Below are 11,606 nucleotides of genomic sequence, written 5' to 3'. Positions count from 1 at the left end.
GAAGAACAAGGCAATTTAGATAATTTACAGAGTTCCCAAAGTTCTTCTGTGTGTGCAGAGCAATTAAACTGGGAGTATTTTCCAGAGGCTGACAGCAAGGTGCAAGCAGAAGTGGTCTATAGCTGAGAGCAGACTAACTTGACAGTCAGATAGGTACTTTGAACTAGGCTTTCTCCAAACACTGTACATTCACCTTCCACTGAAAGTCTGCCACTGCAAACTTAGTGCAAACAGATTGTGAAATTTTAGCACCTTTTTAGAAGTTACATGACAAACAACTTGCTCATCTCCCTTTCAGTAACAAATGAACAGTTCTGTTCACTACTAAGGCTTCAAAAATAGCCTGTCCCAAGGCCTGTCAAGCCAGGGCAGCAGTGCCCCGAGCACTGACCGTCCTCAAGCAACCCATGGCTGCTTGCCCAAAAGCGACATCTGTGCAACTCCTGTCACATCTTGCTAAACCAAACCTATTACGGGCTGAAATTTTAATTATGACTTCAGTGTCAGAAACCTTAATTAAAAATGTGGAAGGTTTTAGCCTGATCAAATAATTTTCTGCACTAACTCATTTGCTATACCCAAACAGTGATATATGGAGCATTAAAATAAAAACAAAGGAAAGGAAACTTGAGCTTTACAAAGTACACTCATATAATTAATCATTAAAAGGGGAGTTAAAATTATGCAAAGTTTGAGCCATGGTTTAATAAAGTTACCTAAACATCACACAGTTAAGTCAAAGTCTGGATGCAAGAACTAGGTCCCAGATCAGTCATTAGCTCTGGAAGGATCAAGTTTCATAAAGCACAGATTCATTTCTCTCTAGATCATCCTCCACCAAAACACTAATTCACAAGTGACTTCGTTTTGCACTGCTGTCAGAACAGGAGTCACACACAACCTCACTGTGGAATAAATCCTTTTTGGTGGAACTAATTGTAAAAACAAACAAATGTGAGATTTCTCTCTCATAAAGAACAAATATTAAAAGAGAACTCAACCAACTCTGTGCTGAATACCTTCACTAGACTCCCTGGAGTGAAAGTAAACCATATCTAATTTTAAGGGAAGCAACAAGAATCTTATTAAAGGAAATAGCCCAGCACCCCTCAGCCACCCTTCAGGACACTCCAGATCTGTATCCCATGCAGGTCAGTAGTCCCAGCTGAGCACCTCCCCTCACCACTACTGTGGTTTTGTCTCTTAACCACCAATGAGTCCCCAGACAATAAAGAATGTGGGTGAGGTTCAGCAATCCCCTGCTCTGTGCTGGCTGGTGGCTGTTCAGCTCAAGCCTGCTGTAACCCACTGGCTGTTTGACTTCGCTGTGCACTTAGGGTTTACAGTTATCCTTTCATTTTAACGAGTGTCACTTATGAGTTTGAGACCAGTCTTGCAGGATCTATTTGCACTCACCAAAAATCTCAAATATTTGTCTGTATCTTCGTTTTGAAACGAAGCTGCTCCACTGCTGAAGTAGCAGACACATTACTGTAACCAAACTGCAAATGAACCCTGCCCACACACCATAGCTGAGATGGGAACCCTCTGCCTTGCTCTGTTTAATGTCAGCCCTAAGGTTCATGAATTTATCATTTCCACCCTAACACAAGGCATTCCCATGACCTGGCAGCTCTGGACAGCTTCCATCACTCTGCAGGAAAGAAAAATTCCAGTTCAAGAAGCCCCTTCCAAGTAATAAAGTACCAATATTGCACCTCCCAGTTAAGTCCAACCCAAGGAGAAAACAAGCCTGGCATGGGAAAACCTTTCTAGAAGCACAAGAAAAAGCAAAGAGCAGCAGCACAGCCCCACATGGAGAGCTGGGCTGGGCACAGGAGCCAGGGCTGGGCTCCCAGCAGGCAGCAGCTCAGCCCAGGAACCACCACAGCAAACTGGGACAGGTTCTGAGAACAGGTGTTAGGAAACCAGCAGGGAAGAGCTGGGCTTCAAGCTTCAGAAATGGTACAGAAATTTACTTTAACCAGCTTTGAATTAGTTAGCAAACTCCCATAGTTAGCAGGGCCATTTTCCAGGTTCCACATCACTCTTCCCATCCCCAGAAAACAGTTGCAACCTTTAACTGTGGGGATACTGACAGAGGACAAGGGGTACAAAGAAAGATCTGCTAAAGCTGACATGTCCACTGAACAGACAGGTCAAATGAGAAGTGGAGAAGACACTGTTGGTAGCTTTGTATGCAAACATTGGAACAGAATATTAAAGTATTGGAAGTATTAAAAAGTAGTGATTTCCTGATTGAGCCACATCTCTTTTGTTACAATCTCCTGAAAAATCCTGTGCCCATTTTAGTACATAATTATGAATAAGGCACCTTATACTTTCACTTTTAAAATACCTAAGTGCAGTAAGACTTAAGAATCCAATCACAGGCCAGATCAGAATCACTTCCACACTGTTAATTTATCAGGACCAACCATCTACACAACCAGCCTACCACAAAATTAGACCTAGCAACACTAAGCAATCAAACCCCTAAAGGAACTGTTTTGGCTACTTTTGGAAGACTTGTTTAGTGTGAAACCAGTTGTTTAGACTGAAGACCACTGAAATCCAGATGTTACTACCTGCCATAGGTTTCATGATTACAGGACAAAGAACTGTTCAGCTGACAGAAAACCCAGAGTGGCATTGGGCACTCTAGGAAAGCCACAGAGTAAGGAAAGGACCGGTTCCCAATTTATTTTATGAACAGTATCACCAATTGCTCTTTTATTTGCAATCCCACAGCCCCACAGGTTCTGGTCCCTACCCTGCCCTGCTCAGCCCTCACCACCATTCCTGCAGAGCACATGTATGTCTTCAGTCACTTTTCTGATCACATGTATGACTCCGGGAAAGATCAACTCTGCCCAAACACAGCTTCCCACCTACTTCTGATTTCCACTTCTCTCCAGAAAACGTGTTTCCTATGGCAATCTCCTATATTTCTCCCATCCACTGCAGATCACCTCCTATGGACCCGAGTTGCAACAGACCATTCACCCAGATGAGCCTCCTGGTCTCTTGAGCACCCAGGAACAGGCAGGGAGGACACCATGACCAGGCTTTAATGCTGCTGGCTGCAAATAACATTTACAGGCCCTAGACACTGTGAGCAAGACTTTGGGAAAATACCCTTCAGTTCTGCAGTTCTCAGGTCACTTTCCCAAGCAGTTCAACTCTTCCAGTTTACATTTGCTCAAAACACATTCAGTCTGTAGGGTTGTTGCCTACGAACAAGTGTGATACAGTATTTCCTCCTGAGTGGTTATGATTCTCAAGGAACTTGGTCTCCTAGCCTTGACTTATAATCCACAGAACATCACTTCTCCCAAGGAAGGGCAGATCAATTAGTTCTTTCAGTTATATTACACCTTACTTTTTATTACATGAAATTCTGAGATTTGTTGACAAATTAATTTCTAGAGTTGTTAAATGACAAAAAAGTAGATCCAAATCCAAGCAGTTAAGAGTCAAAAAAAAAATTCAGCATACAAAAAAGACAGTAAGAAATGAGCAAAAATCAGCTGTGTGATACATGTTTGTATATTCAAATACACCTTCTCTGTTGGAGACCCTGGTATGTAAATCTGCATGAATCACCACGTCATCTTTGTGCTCTGTTAACAGAATATCTTGTCCATTGGTCTTGCACTTTAAGGTTGCTTTTTTAAATCTGGTTTCACAATCCATCAGCCTCATCAATAGCAATAAGTTGAGCTCAGTATTGAATTTCCATGAAAATTCTGTATTTAATTCTAATTCATAGCAGTGAGAAATTCAGCAATAAGAACCTGGAGAAAAAGTCAGTTTCTTCATATAGATATAAAAATACAAAGTACAAATTGGCTAATTTGGCAAAAAAAAAAAAAAAGCCTACTTTTCCCATGTAAATTCATCTGCCACATGGCTTTTAATACATACTGAATTCCTCTTGATAAAGAGGAGGACAATTGGTGGAAGGCTGAGTGATGAGTTTGTATGTTCACTGTGTTCCCACTGGAACCATGAAGTACATTTGCCAGTCTTCATCACTCCTGCAGCTGTTTCTATGGAAAATTGCAGGGAATGGTTGTAATGCCATCCAACAGGCAATGGTTACACAGCTGAAACCAGGCCAAACTGAACTCAATTTTCAGCAATTCAATAATTTGAGTTACTTTCCAATCTTGGTCTTCTTCCCAAGTCTCCTCTGGTGGCTTCATGGTATCTAACTGGAAAATTACTGAGATGCAATTAAATTAGCTGGTAGCAAGCAGGTGACTGAAGCTTCAAAGGAGCAGAATTTCACTGATCACCATGAGAAGACTGTTACACACCTGTGCTCTTGGGGACCTATACATGTCTTGGTGCTAAACCACCTGCCTGCACTGCTGAGGAGTTGCATAAAAGAGCAACAAATCTTTAAGTCTCCAAAACATTATTAGTGAACTTCAAAAGCCATGAGGCATGGACAGTGCAATCTCCCTTGGGAACTCATCCTGGAACTGCCAGCTGCTGACCCAGGCAGGAAATTTCCAGAAGGAAATGGCAAGAGTTGATCAGAAGATGACGAAGTGCACGAAACAACAAACAGGCTGTGGAGTAGAGAAGTCTGGAAGGAGTCAGAAGGCAAAAGCTGGAAAAGCAGGAATATCACCTTGTCTTACTAATGCCTTCATCTCAATGAAAGCCACATAATTTCTCCGTTTGACTGTTAACCTGGCCCATATCTCAATGAAATCACACAATGCACGAGATCTCTGCCAGGTGTAACGCGGTATTTGGCATAAAAGTCAGATATCAGAGCGAAAGATATTTACTGAATTTGTAGCTATTGAAGTTACAGAGTTTGGTGTTCTTTTCTTTCTCCACATCATCAGACTGTTAGATTTAGCATGGGAATCCAGGAAATACCATATACTGAAGGTCTAACTTAGAAAGCTTACAGATCCAAAAGTACTACTCAACTCTAAGGTCTCTGGTCTCCTTCACAGGGATCAAAGGCAGATGTGGGCAGCGTTCACCTGAGTAAGTCTATCAGGTCTTGTGGAATTCTAAAAACCCCAAATGAGAGCCCTGCAAGTTCCTGCCCACTTAAAACCAGCAGTGGAAGAGTCTAATGACAGCATGCTGACAGGTTTTAAGTGCTCACTTAAGGCCAATTAGTTCATTTGTAAGCACAATTTCAGAGTAACTCCCTGAGCATCCCTTGCTGCACCAGCATGTTGGTTTTCAACGATGGCCTATAACATGCCCTGGGCTCCAGCCCTGCACTCCCCACAGGCTCACACAGCACCACAGTGCTGCCAAGCCTGCTCTCAGGAGCCAGTAGCTTGCATTGACAAACTAGTCAGGATTATCAACAGCAGCACTATTACTTATGCTTATTTCCAACAGCATTCCTTTGGACCATGTCCTGTGCTGGGCCCTGAGCCCCTTTCCCCATGGAAGCACGTGGAGGTGCAGTACAGTCTGCACTGGACAGCCCTCAGGAGAGACCTGCAGAAACAGCACAGTTGGCTTTTCTACCCAAAAAAACTTCTGCTGAGCTGCTGCACCAGAATTGGTGCTGAGCAATCCTGCCCATGCTCTGCAAAGGGAGCAGCAGGTAGAATCCACCAAGGGATCTCCTGCCTCTCCCCACAGAAGCACAAAGAGCTGAACTGCACTGAGATTTCACTTTTACACAGACAACAGACACACGCTAAATATAGTGCACTAAACCCCATCCTTCCTAAGCAGGTAGGAGTTGAGGCCTAGTCAGTCCCATGAACTACTTCTGCTTCTTTTCTTTCACTTGATTTTTCTTCAATTCTTTCCAAGTTACCATCTTGGGAGTGTCACCTTTAACTAAGCCTCTCTAGATCCACTCTCAGCTCTGAAATGTTTCCCTTTTCAGTGGCTAAACATTGGTATTAAATCCTTTGCCAAAGTAATTATTCAAATGGTAATGATCTCATATACCTTCTTGCTTTATTGAAGAATAATAACGAAATTCAAAGTTATACCATAAATCCCTCTTGAAAAACCTCATGCCATAACCAAATTGTAGCAAGAACACTTAAAAGTGTTCTAGTTTTACACTTGACTTGCCAAGAACTCTTCAGAAAACAAGGTGTCACTATAGTATTTCTTGCAAGACTCACACAGGTCCCTAAAAACCCAACTGCACTGAGGCTGGGGAGGCAAAGTGCAGCTCTCCTGCCTCTGAGTAGTTCAGAGTTTCTAGACAAACTCAGGGGCTACTTCTAACTGAAGACAAGCAATTTGTCCTCCCCAGGATAAACCATTTTGTTACACAAGAACTTGGCTGCTCCCCCTGCCTTGGAAATAACAAACACACCACGACTCTCCTGCTCTTCTGCCCCGAGAGGTTTAGTGGTGGAAATTTGGTGAATGAAAGCCACGTGTGCATTACAAGTTCCCAACGGCAGCTCAGCACAGCACAGCCCCTGCACTGCAGTGAGCACAGTGCTTAGCACAAAGACACCATTCTCCCCCTAAAGATCTGAGATACACAAGAGCTTTGCACACAGTTTTTGGGAATGCTTCATCAGCCCAACATCACATTTGGGACTGCTGCACCTCCTGCAACACAGCACAGAGGAGTTTTGCTGACATGCATGAAGCATGTCCTGAACCACTGTGAACAATGAGATCTCCCTGGGCCAGCCCCAAACCCACAGTGCTGCAAAAAAAACCCCTAAGGACGTGCTGACATCTGCAATAAGGTGTTTAGAATGACAGCTACTTCCTAGACTACTATGTGATTTTCATAATTTGATTAAATAACATGAAACTTTGAAACTTTTAACTTCTGACTCAGGATCAACTAATCCCTCGTTGATTCCCATGCACCACAGAATGTGCTCCCAGAACAGTAACCCACTCTGCAGTGGTAACAGGTATTGAACTGGAAGGGCACACATGCTGATATATAGCTTTGTGCTGGTTTATTTGAACCAGAGGCTGGATGCTCTTTTCATTTGTTGGTACTCATTCTTATGAAATCCAAAAATACCAAGTGTTGCACGTCCTAGGAAACAAGACAGTGAATGCATCTGAGAGGTCACACACATGGCATATGCATAGAGGTATGGCTGCATACTCAGACACCAGCAGGTACACATTGTTTTCCTCTCTCCATTTGTGCCCCTAAGGGGTTTTTGTGTGGTTTTTGTTCTGGAAATGCTCAGTGCTTCCTCAAACATAGGAATTAAGCAGACCTAGCTAACAGAGCTTTGGATACTGTAACATTTAAGATCCCTGTCCAACACTGTAGATCTTAGGAGCTGCAGTTTGTAACTTTGCACTTGAGAATCTGCTTCTCTTTCTGAGCTGATGTGAGGAGTTTCTTATAGAATACACAGCTGGCAACAAACTCTCTAATTGCCACTACTGCAAGTAGTTTTAACCAGTCAGTTCAACCATGTTCAAAGCAAAAACCCTGAAGTAATGATTGCTTACAAGAGAACTATTACTAACACAACAAAAACTCTCCTGCAAGTAGACCTGTGCAGGCATTGTACAGTGCCAACATGTTTCCATTGCTACTGTTGGAACAGAAAAAAGTTGATATACCAAGTTCATGGATAATAGCTGCAACTATTCTAGATGACCAATGGTACAACACTCAAAAGTTAACACCACACCTAGAGTTCATTAACCTTTTTATCAGTCTGCACTGTGGCAGTTAGCACAGGCATTTTCTTCCAAAAAAATTAGAATAAGCACAACTCTAACGAATTGGATTAAGATTAGAATAACCAGAGTTGCTATACTGTAGAATACAAGAAAATAAGCAAAAAACTATGCACTATGTGAAATACTTTTAAGTTATGCTTCATTAGACGTGTTCAAGAATTGATGGAGTGGACTACACCATATATCAGCTCTAAGAAAATGGTCCCCAGTCTATCAGCTTTGTATGTTCTCTGGGTGGCTACATACTGACCTTTCACCACTCCCAACAGAGGTGGGGAGTTCTCTTGAGGAGTTCTGTCAGGTTCCTGGGGAGGTACAACCATGGCGAGTGTATGCACTGGGACACGGGGAACCTTCAAACAAAGGCACAGAACACACTCAGGTCATGGACCACATCCTGAAGTGTTAATATAACAACACACATCTACAGCAGACCTCCAGTCCACTCTTCCCAAACTGTGCGTGCTATGCTACCTCTTGGTGTGACCTGTGCTGTTTTACTGTGGGTAATATGTCAAAGTTCACTGGGTTAATCTGCACAAAACTCTGGGCTGTGTTGGCTGGAAAACTGTTAACATCTTTAGGCTTTTGATCAACTAACTCCACTGGAAAGCAATGTCCCTGGCCTGCAGAGCTCTGAATTTATACAATATATTTCCTCTGATGACAAATAAAATCAGCAGCACCATTTGAGGGGTGCTGAGAGGGGTTAGAACTGGTGAAACGAAGTACCAAGCAAAGCCTGACAAGGAAACAACATTCTTTTGAGATCCTAAGGTTTGGGACTATCCTGCCCAATGTATGAAAAGGGAACAAAGTTCTCATGCTCTTCAGGTCCCCTGCAGGTGACACCAACCAATTCTCTCACACTCTGCCATTCTCATGTGTGAAGACTCTCTATAATTCCTTCCACTGTATGTTCACAAGTAAATCACCTGCTAAGGAAGTGCTTCTGTGCAACATTCATGGTGCTATTTTAAAAACCCCCCTTATGTCTTACCTGAGACTGATCCTGAGATGGAGGTGTGAGCTGAGACAAGTCTGCTGCAGGAACCGACAGAACATTGTTGGGGTAATCCAGCAAGTAAGAAACAACATTTGTGTGTCCTCCCTTGGCAGCTTCAATGAGCATTGTTGAGCCATCCTGAAATGAGATTTTGGAAATAAAAAGCCAGATGATGAGTTTTGCACATAAGATATGAATCAGACCATTTAAATTTGCAAATTTACTCCTCCCTTAAAATCAGCTATGTGGTTCTTTCAGTGCCTATGATAAATGACAGTTGTGAGTACCTTGAGCCGGTGAGTAGGATCAGCCCCGTGAGCCAGGAGCAGCTCCACCACAGCCAGGTGACCTCCAGCACAGGCCAGGGACACCACCGTGTGGTCATTGTTAGCTGTAGCCCTGTTCACGTTGGCACCTACAAAGAGAAGACCTCAGAATTAAACACAAGGAAAGTCTTTCCAAAGGAAAGCATCAACAAGTACAGCATCTAGTGGAACAGGTAAACTTCGCTCTTCTAATCTTGCTACTTCATGCACACTTCTAGGGTAAAAGCAAGCGATTTTGAGTAAACGATTGGCTTCTATAAATCCTCCTCATCTTGTAAAGGCAACGCTGCTGTGACAGCTACGGTGGCCTCGTGAGTGCCAAGAGAGAGGGAACACATGGTGCACAAAGCACAACTTCCAAGTGTTCACTCTAAGCACTGAGCAGCATCACTGTGTGGTGCAACTGCTGCTGCTTCAGGCAGTACTTGGTGTGTTCATCCTGAAGGAGGGAGTGCTTCTCTTAAGAAACTGAAAATACTTGCTGTACTTCAAATCTCTTTATTCATCTATATAACAGAGTAGAAAGAGCAACTAGCAAAATATTTTGTGATTCATTCTATTGTGAACTACATGAAATTGAAAACACTTTTAAGGGTTTGACAAATGCTCATGTACACATAACCAGAGTAATTCTGAATATGGATCACAAACATGCAGAACTGTAAAGTGGCATTTTAAGGCTCTTAATTAGTTATTTAAACCAGTGGTTTACCTTTGCTAATAAGGAATTGCACAGTGCATAAATGACCAGCTCGCGCAGCCTTCATGAGTGGGGTTCTCCCACCTTCGGATTCGTGCTCCTAGAGAGGAAATAAGAGATGGATAAATGGGCAAAAATTGTAGCATTGTTTCAGCTTCAGAAGCACCTTGTGATGGGACCAGAATTACCTGTCTCTGTAGAAGATCTACGTTATAAGCTGACTGTAATAAATACAAACTGACTGGAATCGATTGTCATGGTACCTTAAATACTACATCACACTGTCAAAAAGTGTTAGGACCACATCCTCACTGGTACCACACCAGGACACTTCCCTACTTACACACCCCTTTTCAAGTGTTTGAATGCATAACATAGATAGGAACAGTAACTTTTCTCCTCAGAAAGGGTGAGTATTTCACATAAACGTCACCCAGCATCACAATAACCACCAACTGCTGTGCAGCAGTTTGGAGCTGCCACATGCTGCAATAATGGCTCAAGTGCAGACAATGTTTTTAAAACATGCTGAAGAGGATCACTAATAAAAATGAGACACATCACTGCAGGTAACAAGAAGTCTCTAAGAGGGCTGGAGAATAAAGCAGGAAGACAGCAAAAGGATGATGCAAACAAATGAAGAGGGAATAGACAACAAGAACAATTTTCCAATTAAAAAAAAGTTTCTGAACACTGGAAAGATGTGGTTGAATGCGACTGTGTTAGAGCAGTTACAGAACTAGACAATGTGCCTGCTATGTAGACATGATCAATACCACAAAGAATGCTGACTAATGATATCAACCCTTCCACAGAACAAGGGGAGAGAACAGTATCTTCCTGGGAGCGTTTGTATGTGCATTCTGTATTCAGTATTATCCTACACTTGATAGTGTTCAGTCTGATCAATAACATACTGGGACTGTGGGTCTTTTCATCAAACATCTGGGAAGCCAAGCTCTAAATTCAGTTTACTTTGTAACTGCATGTATATCTGACAGTGAAAGTTAACATTTAGTACAGACAGTGGATGACATTGATATTTACAAATATAAAGAGACAAGAAGAGATTTTGACAGAACCAATCAACTCCTTCCCATAGTTTCAGTATTCCTGAAAGCTCTGCATATGTCCTTTGACATATGGCTTGCTTTGCTTGCAAGCTGCACATGACGTTAGTTTTCTGTTCATACATTCGACGATGAAACCTCTCAACTGGATCTGCTGTTGGAGACTTGCCCCGTGCAGCAATCCAAGCCCATCCCTCACTGCAGGGGTTACACTCCCCCTCTGCTCCCGTGCTGTCACAAGAGCTCTGTGTTACTGTCCACCACTGCTTTAACACACCCCACCCTGGTGCTCCCATTTCTCTGCTCACTCGGTACTGTAACACACGAGCTCACGCAGGCAGACAGGAAACCTTACAGACATACTACTGAAGTCACATCTTTCTCTTTTCCTTTTTGCTAATAATTAAGACTCCCCTCCCAGGAAAATGACTGCTTAGCTGTCAATAAGTATCTGCATGCTTCTGGATTGTCTGCATGGCAGAAATATTTGCAGCACATGTAAAGCTAATTCTGTTACCATGTGGCCCTATGATGTGCAAGAATTAGTAGCATACCCTTGAGCTCTGATGCTTAACTCTGGTATTTGGCATAGTTTTTCTTTCCCCAGCCACTGCCAATAGATCCTAAACAGCCAGAGGCTGTGCCTGAAGCACAGCAAACCCCTGATTCCACCAGCACATCACTCCCAAAGCAGCTGCAGATGCACAGAACTCCTGACCACCACCCTGCTCTGAGCAGGACCTCAACAGTGCTGCCCCAACACAGTTCTAAATCCTCACTGATGCAAAGATGGCAAGATGCAAACTTTATTTTAG

General features: G+C 42.8%; 1 protein-coding gene across 1 annotated transcript in view; it reads right to left on the bottom strand.

The window, feature by feature from the left end:
• The window catches only part of LOC103799772 (ankyrin repeat and KH domain-containing protein 1-like), a gene marked incomplete at both ends in the record, with an annotated part of 76,047 nt that overhangs the window by 23,058 nt on the left and 41,383 nt on the right, over positions 1-11,606 (bottom strand). Inside the window, 4 exon segments of the mRNA XM_009072120.1 lie at positions 7,940-8,042; positions 8,690-8,833; positions 8,983-9,110; positions 9,734-9,821. Of these exon segments, the coding sequence (XP_009070368.1) occupies positions 7,940-8,042; positions 8,690-8,833; positions 8,983-9,110; positions 9,734-9,821 (463 nt within the window).

The sequence above is a fragment of the Acanthisitta chloris genome, unplaced genomic scaffold (genome assembly GCF_000695815.1).
Source record: "Acanthisitta chloris isolate BGI_N310 unplaced genomic scaffold, ASM69581v1 scaffold6213, whole genome shotgun sequence".
Classification (NCBI taxonomy): Eukaryota; Metazoa; Chordata; class Aves; order Passeriformes; family Acanthisittidae; genus Acanthisitta; species Acanthisitta chloris.
Note: the sequence above shows the minus strand (reverse complement) of the source record. Positions and strands in the feature narration are given on the sequence as shown.